This window comes from Meleagris gallopavo, chromosome 2, assembly GCF_905368555.1.
Source record: "Meleagris gallopavo chromosome 2, MGAL_WU_HG_1.1, whole genome shotgun sequence".
Taxonomy (NCBI): Eukaryota; Metazoa; Chordata; class Aves; order Galliformes; family Phasianidae; genus Meleagris; species Meleagris gallopavo.
In genome coordinates, this window is record NC_139405.1 from 66,120,938 (window position 1) to 66,140,393 (window position 19,456).

The window sequence follows — 19,456 nt, forward strand, 5'->3', positions numbered from 1 at the left end:
TGACACTTCCCAGAAACATATATTTTTTAAGTTTGATGAAGCTGTTACTTGGATATAGGATTTGCCTCTAAGTTTTGGAGCAGGTGTGTTTTACATTATTTAACTTTGATGTGTAAAATACAAGCTAAAGGTTGGACCTAAAAAATCTGCTGAATTCAACAGAAATTTTCTTTGGTTTTACAACCAAGTTCTAAAACAGCTCAACTGAGAAATTCTACAGCAGCACTTTTGAGTTAAGCTCAGCCACCTACTCCAGTGGCCCAAGTGGTATCAAAACAGTACTGATTACTGAAAATTGACAAGAAAAGATCAGGCATGCAGAAATGCTCCACCATATGCTCTGGAAGGGACATCATCTCAGATGAGAGCCCAATGACAGCTCCTCCAAAGACCTAGCTACTCCATTCAAGGCACCAAGAAGCCCCAGTCCTCATAAATCCCAGGAGATGTGAGCTGCATTTGGCACATGTGGGAAGCAGACACAGGTTCAGAAGAATTGTCCCCTTGTTCCTTAATGCAAGAGGCAAAGAAGCAGAGTGTAGTTGTTTTGCCTCATTTCCCCAACTTCGTCCTCTTCAAAATTAAAAAACACTGATTTATCAGAGCCATGCCCCCTCCCATCATGTCAAAGAAAATTAGTCTCCAAATAGTGACCAACACATCTAATTTATATAGCTGGTATGGGAGCTGCTCCGTGTAGGGCACTCAGAGCCTCTTACCCAGGAACGCGCTTCAGCTCTGCAGAATGGGAAACAGATAAAGCAAAGCAGCAGGCGTACAGATAGATGCTAGATAATTATATCAAAAAAATAATATGCAGTTACTAGTAGGCAGCCAGTCTTTTTTTTTTTTTTTTTTTCCCCAGAAGATATTCAAATACATTTATTATAGGAATAATGTACTCCCCTGTTTTTATATACAAGGTGTCATTTCTTGTACATGAGGTACAATGTGCAGCCAGTACATTCTGAAACGAGACATAAATTCAGCCTGGAAATTAAGCTCAGCTTGTTCTGAAGTGAGTTTTACAGGGTTTTAAATCTTGATATATATTTTTTTCTTTTATCTGCAAAAAGCAAAGCTGAATGCCAAAAAAATAGACCTTTGGTTTAGATGGGATGGAGTAACAAAAGGTTAAATACCCTGTGCTGTAAGCACAGAAATTATATTTGGGCAGGGTTTGTTTGACCAGCTGTCTCTCACTAATTTTTGCAGAACGATAAGCACAAACTGCACCGAAGGAAACTGCAAGTGACGCTTTTCGGAGTGAGAGCAGCACTCACACTGTATATCTCTGTTTCCTCCTCCTGACATCACAGCCTGTCAACAACACCAGAAGAGAGAGCAAACACGGATGCAGAAGCACACACGCTGCCCAGATGTGTTCTGTCTTTACAGAGTCGAGGGGACAAGGGCTAGAGTCTGTCACCACTGCCATGCTACTCCACCACACTGTGCTAATTACAGGCACCTCTCTGCAGCCACAGCTGCAATGGAGCCCAGCGGTGTGTGGCCCTGGCACCTTGTTTCTCCAGAAGGAAAATAAGGACATCTCATAACACCTACGTGAACCCGGGTGCTGCCAACCCCAGCAACACTAGACAAGATATTAAGAAGAAATTCTTTACTGTGAGGGTGGTGAGACTCTGGAACAGTTTGCCCAGTGAGGCTGTGGATGCCCCTTCCCTGGAAGCACTCAAGGCCGTGCTGGATGGGGCTGTGGGCAACCTGGTCTAGAGGGAAGTGTCCCTGCCTATAGCAGGGGTTGGAACCAGATGATCTTAAGGGCCCTTTCAACCCAAATCATCTCCCAGGAGAACACAACATAATCCCAGATAAAGCCTAAAAACCAAACCCAATATATACTATATTTGGGTCACAGAGATCCTATGGCATCTAAAAGTGTATGGCTAAGAACTGTGACCTAGTTGTTTGGGTTTTTTTATGCCAATCTGGGAACAAAGAAACAGGCTGGGGGAAGGGAAGGACAGGATGGTACTGCCACACAAAAACCACAGCACCATCTTTTCCTCTTTCTTCCTGCTTCTCACAGTTACCTTTAGGACAGCACCTGCTGAAGGAATCTTTCATTACCTTCTGTATGATAAGACCTGCACTGCACCTGAGTGCTCCTGCCCTTTTCTCAATTCTGCTCATGCACGGTTTCCTGGTAAGGGTGGGCACAGGGCAGGTGCCCCCTTCATTCCACTGCATCTGGGCTCTGAGATGGCAGAATCGGCAGGACAAGGGGCTTCATCTGGCCAAATGCAGGTGCTTATCATATGAGCACCTCCCTTTACCATATGAGTTGCTGGAGAGAGCCAGAGGCTTTGCTGGGACACAATTCATATGGATCTTAAACAGGTCAGGAGGATGACTCATCCTTTTAAACCACCTGTAGACACTCTGGGGAGCCTTATCAAAAACAGGCATCTCAAGTTAGATAGCCTCTTCTGGAACATTTCCGTTGATATTAATGAACTTCAGGCTTTTGGAAATGTATAGATATGCAAATAGATTTTCATAATAAGTATTTCTATTCTCATTTTTTCTTCATCTTTTCCAGAATCTGTCCTTCCCTTTGCTCTTTATTCCATTACATTTTTCTTTTTTTCCCACCCTTTTTCCTCTTCCCCCTCATCAGTCTGCCTCCACCACTGCACTGAAAAACTTTCCTCCAGACCACATCCACATTTCTCCCACCCATCTGCTGCTCCTTCCCACTGGGAGGGATGGAGAACACACGACCTGCTCCAAGTGGCCAGCAGCCATAAATGCAGGCAGTACTGAGATTGCTTAGAAGATAAGAAAGCAATTGAATTAACGTCCTACTACAACCTTCTAAATGCAGGCAAGATGGAAGCTAAATTTCTGCTTTCATTATAACTAATTGACAGTTGCTGTCTACACAGAGCTTCTTAGCTCTTGCTAAACAGCAACAGAAAATGAAACATTAACCGGTAGTAACTGATAAGGCAGGGATGAAAAAAGCACAGAAGGGTTGAGAGGGCAGGATCCACTTTTAATTAAAGCCTCTCCTACTGCTCCCTGCAGCTCTCTAAGATGACTTTCTAGCACAAATGCCCATTTCTGTGCTTCCCAGGACAGAAGTGAGGCTGAGCAGCTGCCAGGGGCATGTTGCAGCCATACCCACACCAGCTGCTTTCCAAGCACTTCCACTTTAACTGCCTCCAGTAAGTAAGGGTTTGCATTTCGCTTGTGTTACAAGTTAAAATGCTGGTATTGCACTTTTTGAAGAACTGTAGAAGTATAATCCTGTAAAGTATTCCAGTGCACTGAACCATTTACTTGCTGATGAAAAGTTACAGGACCAAGAAACACAAGCCACTCTCTGATAAGAGTACATGATGTTGGATATCCCACTAGAGCCAATGTTCCTCCATTCCTTCTCTGTTGCAGGATGGATACATCTGAAATGCACCACAGCCTTCTTTGCTAGATGTCCTAGGTGTAGCAGGTAGCACAAAGACAGTAGGAGTTCTAGGTATTCTTAGACATTAAGGGTAAAGGCTATAGATCTACAGGTTCTGCAGCCAAACTCAGCTTCTCTCAGCTGAGAGAACTCAGCTCTCAGCAAATAAATCATGTTTGATTTAGTTCTTGCTAATAAACTAGGTTAGAAAACAAAACAGCTGCTGTGACAAGGAACCTCTCTTGGTTCCAGTTCCCAAATGAGTTCAGAGAAGTACAACCATGAACTGTCACCCTGAACTGTGTGAATGCACTGGGCGTGGGGGGTAGCCTGAGCTTGGAACATATGTCTAGCAAAACAGTTTGCTTCTAGGATTAACGTCATGTCTTGGTACCATGTTCAGAGAAAGCTCCTTCTAAAACGAATTGTCTTTTATATGGCCTATGTACAACTTTCTGTGATTGTATGCAAAATACTGCTGAGCTTAAAAGCTTTTGAGGACATCTGAGATGGGAGTACAAAATGCAGTGCCTTAGACAATATGTAATGAAAGTAGGCAAATAATAGAAAGAAAAGACCCGCATCTCAAGATTGTGGTGGGGCTACTCCCCAGCAACTAGAAACCTAGGCTACCTAAGGCTGGTATATATCCAAAAACCTACAACTGAGATAGAGTTAAACAACAGGGAGATGTCAACAATTCTGTGGTGAATTACTGGGTTGAACCATACTTTATGACTTGTTTGGCTTGTAACCACATTCCCAAGCTTTGTTATCAGAACTAAAGCTCTTGATTGAACATTAACAAATATTCTTTTCTGTGCTTGCAACTGAGCCTCTCAATTGCTGGGAAGAAGATGAATAAGAGCAAAACCAGTGTATTGGGTGACTGCTTTCACATCCCAAATCATCTGCTGGCTGGTGCTAACTTGGTCATCTCAGAGGCTGACATACAGTCAGCAAAAGGGCTTGCTTAAGTTTTGAGGAAGGAGATCCTTGTAACATGGCCAAACAAACGTCTCTTCTGAAAGCAGCAGATGATTTAGGGTCACACCCTCGTCTCCAGTGCACTCTTCCTCTCCCTAACTTCTGACAAGTCACATGCCTGTTACTAACAGTTTTCAGTTCAATCTTAAATAAAGAAAAAATTAAAGGGCAGGACAATAACTTCAATACACATACTTAATCACTGAAGCAGAGGATTTCCATCCTGAAAATGCAGTCCTCTACTTGTTTCCTATAAAATACAGTTTTGGGACTAGAGGCAAGAACATCTCTGAGGTTTTCCTCTGTTGTATGCCAACTTTTGCAGGAGACTGACTGTGCACATTCTCTGCTTGCAGTCTGGCAGAACACACTGCTCAGAGCACCCTTAGGCTATCATTCCCCATACAAATATGTAGTCATTCACATTTGCTAGGTAGTATGCACTGATTGAGGGCAGTGGCCCCCAGAAACACATTTTCAAAGATGACACAAACCTGGGATCAGCTGCAAAGTTTTCCTTTAACTCCTGCTCTTTTTTTCCTTGAGAGAGTCCAATTATAAAGTACTTGTCTCTGACAACAGGGAAATCATCTAAGAGGCTTCTTAGGCTATTGTAGAATGCAATGAGCTGACCTCGCAGGGCGTGCTGGGACACACGCTGATTCATCCTAAAAAGGTGTAATATATGATTAAAGTATACAGTGTTGTGCAGGGCATCGCCTTCCCGAATAAGTACTGTCTTTGTTGAACCTAACATCTTTCTGTAAGGACATCCCTTACATCTTCTATGGTAAAAATTACAGGCTATGTTCTTCCACAGTAAGAAAACTAGAGGGGTAAAAATCAGTTTCTTCCATAGTGAGACAACTAGAGGGATAAAAATCACTAAAGTGGCATTTATGAACCCAAATAAAATTTTGGCTTGTCATCAGACTAATGTGTTTATAATGTTCTAGAAGCATCCACAAATTAATACGTCAACTGCTTTGTGGTAGCTATTGTTGCTTATATACCAATAAGGAAGCGGAAGCAGGAAGGAGAAAAGCGATCCGATGAGTTAATTGCAGAACTGCAATTAGACGTTGTGACTCTGAGTCAGATTTCACAATCACTCAGGCAGCACTGAAAGTCCAGCCCTGGCTGAACACTATGTCCAGACTGATCTGTTCAGCCTTACCTACATCTTGGACAAGCTGTACCAGGGTTGGAGGTAGCCTGCCCAGTTTGTCCACGTTTGTGAAACCAAAGGGTGAGCTGCAGAATTTCCCTTTCCCATACTGTACAATTTTACAGTGCAATAGACATGTCTTACAAATCCAAGAGTCTACCTTATTTGCCAAACATACTGAAACAGCTGCCCTACTTGCAGCTTGTTACAGGGCTTCTTGGAAAAACTCTATATGAAACTTTACTTTCTTCCAAGTTGTTTGACAAAGTAGATGAAAATCACAGGATAGTACATCAACACTATTTCATTGTATTATCCACTGTGGATAATTTTCACTAATTTTGACAATGTTTCATTGCCTTTCTGCACTTGACTCACTACCCTGTAAACAGCCCTTTCCCTTCATAAAGAAACTAAGTGGCATATTTCCTCCTCTTCCAGCAACTCATCTTGTACTGCCTGTAACATGATCACTAAACCACTCTAAGTGTTCTAATTTTCCTTATTTTGCAGAATGTCCTACAGGTCTATTCATAATATTCTGAAAAGAAAGTTCATAAGTTCATATTATCCACATGAAACAGAAAGCCCCAGCACAAGAGTTATGTTTAAAACATGATGTGTTTCCATGGATATGTCTATACCAAATATAAATCGATTATATGCTAGACATACAGTAATTTTCTATATCAGACATACTTACTTAAGACAATATTCAGTAATAATGTCTCTTTTCAGTTGCAGAATTTCATCCTATAATGAGACAATATTTTTGAGTAGGACTTAGATGTGCTGGAAATCTAACAAAGTCCAAACTGCTTGTTACATTACAACATTACAGATATCTCAGCATTATAATTCCAAAACTGTAAGGAGAATAAGTGTTGAGAAATAATTCAAACAGTACGACAGATAAAGCCAACATTTAAGGCAGTCTTGTAAATAAATCCAGAATTATTTTATTCATGTCTAGTTTACCTAATTTTGTTCAAAATTTGTGCAATATTTCCCAAAAGATTTTGCAGCTAGCAGTTGTTTCCTCACACACACATCTTGCCTACTGAGTTGGTAAAGAGGTTATGACCACATTGAATCAAATAAATTCTGTTGACATTCAAAGGTCTGTGCAGAAAGAGTTTGCTTTTTACTACCTATTAAGTTCTCAATGACCACATCTAATGTACTCAGCAAAAGATACAGAATCACAAGCAGCTTAATTCAGGATCCATGTATTCACCTTTATCTAGGCACTGGATAAAGAGTGAAAAAGGCCATATCTATGCCTATCATGGTATTTATACAATTTTCTATGACTCTCAGTTTCTTCTAAAATAGAATAATTATATTTAAAAGGCTGCTAGAAATAGTTATGGTAGTAAGCCTTCCTCATGTAGTGTCTGTCTCTAGTTAGGTTGTTGGATGATTTGTGCATAAAAGCCAAGAACAGTTCTGTACTCAGTATAACTATAGTCAGAATTTGCCTCCTTATTATAGTCAGAGTTTACCTCTTACTTAGTTTGGAAATAGCCTGTGAGCAAATCCTGCTAGTGACCACAGCCTTTAGTTAGCCATGTGACTGCAGATTGCTGTTGCTTTTCATGCACCTCTCTGTCACAAGCCCCACAGCCATACCTATGGGAGAGCATGAGGGAACAGCACAGCAGAAGAAGGTTCTCTTGAGTACCTTCAACCTTCCCTAAGGCTGGTTCCTGAGACCAGCCTACTGTTGAGGTAAAAATAAAACATTTCTTAAATATACAAAAATTTTTCTCAGAAAGGGTGGTGAGGCAGTGGCACAGGCTGCCCAGGGAGGTGGTGGAGTCCCCGTCCCTGAACATGTTCAAGAAACATGTCACTCAGGGACATGGTTGGTGGGCACGATGGAGATGGGCTGGTGGTTGGACTAGATGATCTTAGAGGTTTTTTCCAACCTTAATGATTCTATGATTCTGTGAAAATTTGCCATTTCCACCTCTACAATACAACTGCTGGGCTCTCTCCTCCACTTCCATGCGGCACAACTCAAAGCCACTCTCCATGGGCCTTCAAGTCACTCACTACTGATGCTGTGAGGCTGCAGCCCTGAGCCTGACCTGCCATGTCCCAGCTTTGTAGCCTCCTCCTCCCCATATACCATCATGAACTGCTAACCAGTGCTAAGACAGCCCATTTGTACTTGGCCACTTGCAAGGTAGTTGCTGACCCCCAAAGCCCCTTCACAGAGAAACAAATGGAACCCATAGGACTCCCCGCAGCTTTTCCTAGACCACACAGGCAGCTGTGTTACGAGGCAGGTGATCACAATGGGGTGCTCTATGCTCAGAAGGGTGCCTTAACAGAATATCTTCCTCATTAAAGTAAGCTCAGAGTAAGTATAGTACAATCTTAAAGGTACTGCTTTGCCTTTGCACCAGGAATCAGCAGTCTCTCTCAAAAAGGCTAAACCTCTTGAGGTACTTACAGGGTTTTGCATTCTGCTGCCCTGCGTTTCTTTCTTATGGATGAAAGTGTTCAGCATCATATCTCGGGGCCCTAGTTTCTCCAGCTGAATGGAAACAAAAGCTTCTGGAGGCCTGACAAGGAAAAAAGAGCATGAGAGCTCAGAAGAATCCCCTCTCAGAAGGTTCCTAAGTGTAACTTGAACTGCTCAAATGACTTTGCTAGATCAGACACAACTTCTCCAACATTATTCACTCTACTGCTCGTTTTACACAACAGATATAAATGCAGTAGATTTTCTGGAGCAGCTACCAGAGACAAGATGAGCCCTGGGGGTGAGTAGGTGGGCACATGACCATGAAGACCAGGCTCTGCTCTACAGGAGAAGTAGCACAGTATTAAATGGCTGCCTTTTGGCCCACTTAATATGTCTCATAATTTTGCAATGTTGTCAAGTGTAAGGACACTGATGTTTAGAAACCCCAAGATGTTCGGATTTCCTGCTTTAAACAACAGGATCTCCACAGGATCTGATGTTAAGCCTGAGTCCCATTGATAGGGTATGGTTAAAGGATCGTAATGCTCAGACTGGTCCACACCAAGAAGTGGGGTGCCTAGGACTGTGTTCTTGTGATTGACCATTACCTTTTGTTACTGCCAATGACCAGTGGAATGTAAAGCAGGATGTGCTCTGGATTTGCACATACACTAGACCAACCCCTACCAGTGATAGGGCTTGGCCAGTCTGTAACAAATACCTGTGAAAGGCTTGGTATAAATCTGAAGAACGCCCAAGAGAAAATGATGTGGCTGGCGTGGGTGCTGGCAGTAGCTGATCCTCTGCTTGGCTCCCAGATACAGAATTTCTTCCACTTGCTGAACCGCTCCGACTTGTTAGACTTACATTTCCTTCCTAAAATATCAAGTATATAAATGTTGTACTAGCTCTCATAAAGAATGGCAGCTCTTCAAGGTAAATTTGCAATGCTGCATGCTCTCATTTACCCTAACTTTATGGTATAATAATTCACTGGGATCACTGAAAGTCACAGAAGAGAAACATTTCTCATGGAACACAGGCATAATGAAGCTGTAGAGGCAGCACAGTCAGAGGCAGTACTCTATTTATAAATCAGACAACATTCTTGACATCCAATCAGCTACAAATAAAATATGAATACTCCTAAATATTTGCTTTTTCAAATACGTACAAATAGTTCCATACCCACACTGCTTGTAGGGGAAATGATTTTGCTTCCCCTTGAGCACTCCCAATAGATCCTGTTATGAAGGAAACAAAAAAAACAAAACCACAATTCTAATTTTCAAGAAAGAACAAGTGGTAGTTTTCTAAGTAATTAATGTCTGATTTCAAAATTGGCACAGCATGGTCCAGATTTCTCTGGTTTTCCTATTAGTTGCAAAGAAGCTAAAGAAGCACACTTCCCCTGCAAGTCAAGAAAAACTATTGCCATTTGAGTAGGGAGAAACCAGAAGAAAGAAAAACACAAAAAAGCCACATGTTGAGTGTTTATTGAGTCCCTTCTCCTAACTAAGTACTACCCTGACTCACAGTAATGCCGGCCTGCAGATGGATCTGATCAAGAACACCTTTGCTCTGTTCTAGTAGAAAACTGACTTCTTACCCCAAGAATGATTCTTCCCACTTCACTGTGCACAGGGAATATACGTGCCTTAGAAATAAATGGACAGACATGGGCAGTGTCATTTCTGACAAAAGAATCAAAGATTGATTTGGGAAGGAAACCAAGGTTGGAGCTGCTCAGTTCCACAGAGGATTTCAGTGCCACAAGATCTGATTAGAAATTAACCAGAAAATCTCACACTTGAGAGGGAATGGAAACCAGGGACCAACAAGACCATGGCCTCTTCAGTCCAACAAGCTGGTCCAAAAACGCCCTGGGAGGCTGCACAGCCAGCTACGCCAAGGATGTAGCCTGGGTGCTACCCAGATTTCCACAAGATCAGTCTGTTGTGTAAAGGGTTCCTGCTCAGCAACATGGAGACAGCTTTGCCAGCATTGTACTGAGCAGTTTCCTGGGCTGCTGTCAAGACCTCAGCTTGTTTGGAATGATGGATCTCTGCTGCGTCACTGACGAATCACTGTCCTCCTTTGTGGAGCAGCCAAGAAACAACTTTGTTCCAAGAAGCTTAAAATCTCTAGGGTGAGTTTTGGCCTTAGGAGCACTCTTACTTGTAAGGAAAGAAAATATAATGGTACTATACTCTGTGTATTACTCTAGGAATGGCAGTTTGTGCTCAGGAGCTTGCAAGTTACAATAGCATAATACATCTTTTCCTTTTCTCCCCACACTGCTCTGAATGACCCAAAATGAGACAACAGGGAGCCAAGTATATTTGTCCTTTTTAAACTTACTAAGAAACTAGTCACATGGGAAATGTTTTACCTTGGTTGCCTTTGCCTACTCAAGATATCTCTAACAACTTTTGAACCTTCTGCATAATTTTAAATACATTTGATAGAAGAAGTCTGAATGGTGTAAAGTTCCTTCCAGTTTTGCAAAATCAGCATCCAGTTAGAGAGGAACCATCCTTCCCCTGGAAAAGGGAAGGAGAGTTTGATCACTTGCCATTTTACTTGGCCTGCTCATCTCCCACTGGGTTTCTGGCAGTCAGCATGTACACCGCTACAAACTTGCCAAAAACAAAGCACTTCCTGCCCAGCTCTACAGCGAACGCAGGCACTTCTGATATATAGGAAAGGGCTGAGGTTACTGCTAGGTGACAAGGGACCATATGGATGCAAGACAAGACAGGACTGGGGGAGTGTGTCCTAAGGAGCTTGGAAAGGGATGTCAGTGTAAGCACAGAAAAGGCAAGAGAAGACCTAAAGAATCTCTATTTACCTTAGAAGTTCAAAACTACTAAGTTCAAATTTGCTTAGCTGTAATAGCTATCTCTGGAAGAGAAATACCTGCATAAAAAATGCACCACAGAGCTGTACATCAATGTATCATGTGTGAAGCAAGAGTAGCACCTGAGCTTCACATAAGAAACATAAAATGATGCGTAATGTAAGATGAGGAAGATTAATGGCTGGTGACCCAGCAGATTTCTTTTAAACCAACATTACGGCATCAGGCTGGCATAAATATTTCCCATTTGAAAGACTGCTGACCATATTTCTATTTTCAGAAGACAGGAAAAATGCAAACAGCAGGAGATGATGGTATCACCATCCCAGAAAAGTACATATTTCAAGGTCAAATTGTGATTGCTAGCCTTTCTGCATATTACAGGTTATGAGATTTAATCAGTGTATTTTGAATCCAATTCATCTCCAATCTCTTTCAGACCTACCTTGAGTTATATTTTTAGCTATGCTTCACAAATTACCCAACTAATAGACTTTAAATAAAGTCCCTGATGTGATACCATTTATTTTTATGTCATATGCTAATAGACAATCACAGCAGTTCCTTCAGTCATCGGTGATGCTATTCTGAGTGTCGCACAGGATTACCATGCAATTGATTACAAGCAGGATTAACAGGTGCCTTCTTTGGGCTAAGTTTGACAAAACTCATTAATAGTGCAATTTGAGGAAGAGGGTGTTACTAACCTTTATGTCCAGGGAGTGGGTAAACTGCACCAGGTAACAAAAGGAGGCTTGCTGAACAGCTGCCAAAAGAGCATTTTTCTGAATGACCTGGCAGGCAAGGATAAGTTGCATGTTCTTTATTCCAGATGGACACAAGAGCTTAGGAGAGTGAAAACACAAGATATTTTCATTTTATGCATGAAGTATTTATTAGGCATTGCCTCTACAGTTTTGAAGGAAAGTTGCTTTACAGACATCACTTTGTCTTGTATAACTTCGGCTCAATTTAGTATAACGAAGGGAGAAAGGGAGAGCATTCTATTATATTTGTATATGTAGTTATCACTGAAACATGACTAAATGCAGAGATTGAGAAAACAGTTAAATCACTTACATTTAGTAGGCTTTATTCTCAGATCTGCTCTGCAAATCATGATGTTACCAGAGCACGCAGTAAATGCAGACAGGCTGGCAAAGAGTAGATAGTAAATAAAACAGATCTGATTTTCACACAGAATCACACAGAATGGCCAGGGTTGGAAGGGACCTCAAGGATCATCAAGCTCCAACCCCCCTGCTACATGCAGGGCCACCAACCTCCTCATTTAATACTAGACCAGGCTGCCCAGGGCCCCATCCAATCTGGTCTTGAACACCTCCAGGGACGGGGCATCCACAACCTCTCTGGGCAGCCTGTTCCAGCACCTCACCACTCTCCCTGTAAAGAACTTAAATTTTCTTTGGTAGATTCATAATTACATGCTATAGAGTACAGGTAATGAGTGAGTTAATGGAAAGAAAATTTTGAGGAGAATTTTAAAGAATCATAGAATTTTTATAGAATCATTACAGTTGAAATAGATCTGGTCCAACTGCCAATCCATTGCCACCATGCCCACTAACCACGCCCCTCAGTGCCACATTTAGATGTTTCTTGAAAACCTACAGGGATGGTGATTCCACCACCTCCCTGGGCAGAAAAAGAAAGCTCCATGGCCTGGCACTGTGCAATACTGGTTTTACACACTCATACAATAGAGGAAAGGACTAAGTATACAAGATGGTATTGAAGACTAAAGTCATTTTCTTCCTTCAGAGAACTCTCTACATCTAGTGTTGTTACCCTTTGTGTGCACAGCCACACACATCCATCCTGCTTCATTTAATAAACTTCCTCAGACAAAACTTTGTTGACTTAAAGAGTTTAACCTCAGCAAGGATTCCTGTATTAAGCCATACTAAAATCACTTTATAAAACAGTATTTTCATTCAAAAACCAAGAAGTTTTTGTAGAGAAGTTTATAGCATCTAGCAAACACATGACTGAGGCCCTTACCTACCCAGTGAATAAATGACAACATAATACATATTTTTTGCTTATTCTGCAAATTAATTCATTCACCTGCATAATACCATGTCTCGTCCTGAAACTAAATTTTCCAACGTGACTGTCGATCTCTTGAATGCTTAATGGTAAGCTACTTGGAATATATCTGCAATAGAAGATTTTTTATAAACACAAAGTACACCACAGAAAGAAGCCAAACTAAGGGTGAAAGGAAAATAGTGATTAGTTCAGAAATACTTTCTGTTTATTTACTCTTTACATTTAGATTACATAAGGAAATCTGTCACTCTAGTTCCTAAATTGGTGATCTTAGAATGTTGCTTTACTTTTTGGAAGTAGTTTTGTAAGAAAAAGATTATAACCCATGATTTTTTGTGGTTTACAATGATTCTCCATCTTCTCCTAGGTAAGCTTGGTCTAAACCAGTGAAAAATCTGCTTGTTTATTGTGCTGATATCTTATTGGTCTCCCATTGGTTCCTCTTTTTTGTGCTGTCCTATCTCCTGTACTCTGATGTCCACCCTTGCCCACAGTGCAATTCACAGCTGAAATTTCATTCCAGGTTGCTTGCAATTGCTAAACTAAACTGAAATCTGCAGAAACAGATTTCTGCAGCAAGTAAGCATCTACACAAGTGAATGGGAGGCAAATAATAGCACATGACTGCAAGTGGTACACACGGAGGCAAAAAGAGAGCCCTTTTACCTATGTTAGCAATAGGGAATGACAGGAATACCCTTCCTAAATTTAGTAAGAAAATTCACGAGTTGTTGCCTTTCTTCATCTTAAAGCTTGATCTAAAACACACAAATAAACAAAGTGTGTATGTGATATACAAACGTGTATATTGTCTATGTACATGTATTTGCTATACACATATATACGCAAATACAAACATACATATGAACTCCTTAAAGAGTAAAGATTCCCTTTTATGCATCCTCTGCTTTGAAGAGAATGCATTTTAGTTCCAGTTACAGTTACATGTAAATTCAGTGCCTCCTTGCTTTCACTGCTCAATGGCTTCAAATTAGAAATATCTGATCTCAAACTCTATAGAAAAAGAAACAAATCATGTAGCATTTTACATTTCTTACCTGAATAATTTTGTATGTTTTATGCATTGAAGTTTTTATATTTGAGCCTAATCTATTTGAAGACTTGATCACATCCAATCTAGAAAAGACTATGTTCTCTGAAACACAAAGAATTCAGTCTACCTGTCAACACAGCTGTCATCTTCCAGGAGAGAGGTAATAAATGTTGGTGGCAGATGGTCTGCTTTCTCCTTGTGAACAGCAGATTCAAATTGCACTGGCCTCAGATACAAATGGAACTCCCCAAAACCTGCTTCCATTGCAAAAGCCTTATATAAGCTAGAAAGGGGGGAAAAAAAAACAAAAACAAGCAAAAAACAAAAAAAAACAAAAACAAAAAAAAAACACAAAAACATGGATGCATTTCAAAAACAAATTTTCTCTCTGCTTAATTAATGCTCACTTAGAAATCTACATCCAGAAGGCTCATTTCAAGAAGAAATCTGCATCCAACTTTAAACATTTATTGTCATGTAAAGTGTTACAGCAAACAAGCGTTCCATCCTGAGAGCTGATCTTTGTTTAGTATCAACAGTTCAATCAGCATAGATTGAACTATGGAGTTATATATATGAACTTGGAGTTACAAACAAAGGACAGTAAGTCAAGAGTCTACAACATTACATAGAAAAATCAAGGAAAAGGCGCTAAATGTTCTATTTAGAAGGAATTGACAGAGGGGAAGACAGCTTTAGGCTAGAAACTAGAAGGAGGGCAGATTGCAAGAGAAGTTTCAGTAGCCAAGCAGAACTCAGACATGTTATTACTATGAAAATAGCAATTTTATAACCTAAGAGAGCTTTTTTCTCAGTATGACACAAACCCAACAGTATCTCTGCAGTACAACAAAAGACCAGGACAGTTGACCAGCAAGCAGTAAACACATTGTCTAGATGCAACTAGTAGTTCAGGAGGCCTCTAAAGCCCCAGGTGCCTGAAGTTGGACACAGTCTACACTCCCTCCCTAGGGATCTATCAATCTCTTCCTTCAGATGCAAAACCACAGAAACACCAATCTGATCTGTGATCCTTCTTTTCATATAGTATAAGAAGATGGTATAAAGAGAAACTTTCTTTTTGAAACAGACTGCAAAGGAATAAGATAATCCCTTGCTTCCTGCTAACATCTACAGGCAGGTGTTTTATCAATCAAGAAAACAGGTCAAAGAGAAGTTAAGGTGTGAGAATGTGATAAAGACACAAATAGGACCCAGAAGTCACAGTTCCCAGTTCTTTAAAAATATATAGAATTCTCTGCCTGCAAAGTTAGAGAAAGAAAAGCTCAGAAGACAAAATAGGATATGGAGGACACCATGCATATGAATCCATAATTATACAAATGAGCCCTAAGGTTGAATAAAACCCTCTGTAATGACTACAAATGCTGGTCTCACAGGTAACAAAATACAAACACATGGATAGCCTTTACAGCACAAACAGCAATACACAAATAAGCTTACTAGTACTGTGCAAAGGAAAAAAAAATAGAGAAAAAGGAAAGATATCAAAAAAGTGAATATATTTAAAAAAAAATAAAGAGAGAAGCAAAATTCAGGCTAAACTGGCATTGTTTAGTTGTACCAAAGGATGTCTTTTTTTTTTTTCACCAGATAATCGAAGGTGAAGATTGAAAGACTGAGGAACAAAGAGAAGCAGCAAGGGCTATCAAGAATAGTGCATACAACTTAAATGTGTATTTATAGACAGAAAGGAGCTTCAGGAATAAACAGATAGGCAAGTATTGGGAGTAATTCTTGCAAATCTCCCTAAAGTCTGGTAGAACCTATAGCATGAGACAGAGGAGTCTATAAACGTATGTGCACTCATTTCATGTTGCTTTGCAGAGCAGGGAGAAAGATTACCAGCCTTTCTGATGCTTCAGTTTGAATCTGAGTCCCTAACAGTTGATATTATGATGAACAGTGAACTTCATCATCTCATGTGAGGGTGTAAAAATAGCCCCTCAAAATGTCACCCTGAATAAAGTATGTATGTTTATACTGATATTTAGGCTGACTTAATCATCTTCTATTAAATGAAGATAGTGTTATGCTTAATGACCTTGCATATGCATCGTGAAATCTTACTTTTTGACATAACTTTCTACTGAATTCCCATCCTTTGCCAGAAAAAATGACAATTTTCTGCTGCCTTTCAGGGACTTCTAAGTATGTCACCTCAGGTGAGTAGGTCTTAGCCTTCTTCACAAAACAAATGCAACCACGTAACCAATCCATCAGTTATCTACCTCTAGATAACTTCTAAATCAGTTGGTGAGCATCAGTGAAATCTGTCATGGAGACAGGGCTTTTGAAATATTACGTTTTTACAGGCTTCATGAAAAAAAAGGTGATTTGATATTGATTTTTCAGCTAAATTAAAAGTTGCACAATAACATTACTCCTTATTAACTACCAGAAAATATGTGTGAGCGTGTATGAGTATTGGAACACAGAGATAACCAAACCAGAGTAATAAGTTTAATTAGAATTAGACCTTGTTATGACCTTCCAATCCTTAAAGGGAGATTATAAACAGGAGGGAAATAAACTTTTTGCATGGGTAGATAGTAATAGGACTAGGGGGAATGGTTTTAAACTAAAGGAAGGGAGATTTAGATTAGATGTCAGGGGGAAGCTTTTCACTCAAAGAGTGGTGAGGTGTTGGGACAGGTTGCCAAGACAGGCTGTGGATGCCCTGCCCCTGGAGTTGCTCAAGGCCAGTTTGAATGGGGCTCTGGCCAACCTAATCATGGCAGAGGATTGGACCTCGATGATCCTTGAGGTCCCTTCCAATCCAACCTATTCTATGATATGATTCTATGATTTTATGATACATCTAGGTTTTTAGCTGTTGAAAATAAATGCTTCTGACTTTCTTAATTTGGAGTTTACATTTTACAGAGGAAAGCTGGAGAAAGAGTTGAGATAAGGGGAAAATATGACTGAAGAGTCACCTGTCCAAAATGCACAACTTTGCTATTGCATGAAATCATCTCCCACAAATACTTTCAGACATGAATTAAGCTACGTTTTAAAACTATGTTCATTTTCTGCCCTCCGCTCTTTATGTTCCAGAACTTTTTCTTGTCTGATTCTTAGAAATCTCCTTTTAATTTTTAGTTTAAATTTGTTCACAGTGATTAGATCCATTTGTTCTGCTGCCAAAATTGGCCTTAAATAGCTGCTCTCCATTCCCAGTGCTTATCTTCCCAATGTATTTATAGAGAACAATCATATCTTCTGTCAGACTTCATTTTGCTAGGACAAACAAGCCAAGATATTTCATTTACTTCTGTAAAATGCATTCTCTATTTCCTCTCATCATCCTATTAGATCATTTCTGCTTCCATTCCATTCTGCATTTATCTTTCCTGAAGATAAATCTCAAAACTATACTTAATAATCCGGGTGAGGCCTCGCCAGAATCACATAAAAGGCATCAGTTCTGATCTCTATGGAAAACAAAACTCATTGTCTGATTCACAGTAGGATATCGTGACTTCCTCCCCCATCACGGTTGCAATATGTAGTCATTCAATTGCCAGCTATACACCCAGTTCCTCCTCCTCCTCTTGTTTCCAAAGAAGTTTACAGAAGAATTCCAAAGAAGTTTACAGAAGAATTGCCTATTATTATGCATAGCCTTAAGCTTTGTGTTAGTGATGTTTATCTCCTTCATACCTTAGAACTATGCGTTCTTTCTGTAAGATATTTATTTTCTGTATCAGTTTTATCTTCCAGCACTCTAATGTCCTGATTTTAATAACACGCCCTTATACTTTCTACTTAACTCATTAATAAAAATGTGAGATAATATGAAGCTGAGCAAGGAGAACTTCAGTAATAACTTGCATCCAAGAGAGCAGATCAACACTACCCTACAGAGGATAGATCTCCCCTTTAGATCAGTCCTTATCTTCTTTGTTTCTCTGTACAAATTGTCATTTTCTCCAGCTTGTGTGATAATTTCCTTAATGCATGACACTGATTTCCTTTGTGTAGAATATTTTACTTTATCCTCTGCAAGAATCAGTACACCCAGGACAATCTTTATGCTTTCTTATTTCCGGTAGTGAACAAATCTTATATGCACTTCCTGTGTGATTTTTGTTACATTTTAATACTATTCATAAGAAGGTGATTAAGGACAATCTTCACTGAACCAGCAAATTCCTTCTGCTCCTCCATCTTATGACAAAATTTCATAGAATCACAGAACTCCCATTTTCACTGGGCAGAGGGCCTGTTCTGTTAAGCCTTGATTTGTCTCTCAGCTTATGAAACTAACAAACATCTTGCAAACCCCAGACAGACCCTCTTTCCACATATTAGATAAAAATATTTCCCACAACACAAATGCATGTGCTCTCTCTCTGACTTTTTCCAACTATACTAACTGACCAATTTGATTTACTTTTCCCCTCCAAACTGCCTCTCTCACGTCCTCATAGCTAAACCAGCACCATCAATCCACCAACCTGGCTAACTGTGCGCTCTCTGTTGCCGCTTCAATCAACCGATGCCGGAGCGTGATCAGTTCCAGGAGCAAGGAGAACGAATCCAGGATAAAGAGCTGCCTCTCTCTGTCTTCTTTTATTTCTTCAACTGCTCTCACCTCTAATAGTGACAAAGCAATGTCTTGCACCAGCACAGGGTCCTCTATGAGTATCTCTGCAAACAACTGGAAGGTAAGTGAAAAAAAATGTTAATGCAGGTGTAATTCATATGAAGAAAACAAAAGGCTTTTGAATACTTTAGGGTTCTCTTCTCCTTTTTTTCTGGAGTAAATCATGATTGGAATTGCTTCTGACATGCAACACACGCAAGGTCAGGACTGGGTTCACTCTGACCTCTGAAAATATACTGGAGTTTTGGCACTTGCTTCAAAGGTACAGTCACTGAATTCATAAACTTTACTTTACTCAAAGGACTTTCCAATTCCTGGAACTCAAGATATTTGCCCCTTTTTTTATTTTAATAAAAATTCAGAAGACTTTCAGGCGTATGCATCCTGCTAAGGCAAGAGCTCTGTGACTGGGTTCACATTACTATCTGCTGCTATTCCTCCTACAATGAGCATGTACTTGTGCTACTGTACATATGATGCTCCCAAAATGGGGGCAGCAACTCATCTAGACTCCTACTGGAATGGTGGAAGGACCCAAAGGAGCAGAAATATCAGGAATGGAAAATGATGAAAGGCTACAGCTTGGTAATATGGAGAGTCAGAAAGAAGAAAATGGCTGTTGTGCTTTGGAAGAAGTGGCAGGAACGGCTTCTGGCTCTTTATGAAGAAAAAGATGCTCTGCCTCCAGCTGTCACAATTTGTGCAACCATCCACCCTGCTTCGGTCAGGCAGATTGTCATGGCCACTGCTGCAACTGAATGGCTTCATGCTT

General features: G+C 40.3%; 1 protein-coding gene across 15 annotated transcripts in view; it reads right to left on the bottom strand.

The window, feature by feature from the left end:
• Positions 1-19,456, bottom strand: part of LOC104909846 (uncharacterized) — an 86,331-nt gene that overhangs the window by 33,076 nt on the left and 33,799 nt on the right. For 9 of the 15 annotated variants that reach the window (XM_085217493.1, XM_085217495.1, XM_085217489.1 and 6 more), the window contains 8 exons: positions 18,536-18,738; positions 14,179-14,334; positions 13,013-13,103; positions 11,632-11,769; positions 8,786-8,940; positions 8,050-8,161; positions 6,292-6,341; positions 4,915-5,088 (listed from right to left, as the gene is read on the bottom strand). In XM_085217493.1, the coding sequence (XP_085073619.1) occupies positions 4,915-5,088; positions 6,292-6,341; positions 8,050-8,161; positions 8,786-8,940; positions 11,632-11,769; positions 13,013-13,103; positions 14,179-14,334; positions 18,536-18,738 (1,079 nt within the window). The remainder of the gene's footprint in view (positions 1-4,914; positions 5,089-6,291; positions 6,342-8,049; positions 8,162-8,785; positions 8,941-11,631; positions 11,770-13,012; positions 13,104-14,178; positions 14,335-18,535; positions 18,739-19,456) is intronic. The other 6 variants (XM_085217502.1, XM_085217496.1, XM_085217494.1 and 3 more) reach the window with 5 other exon arrangements.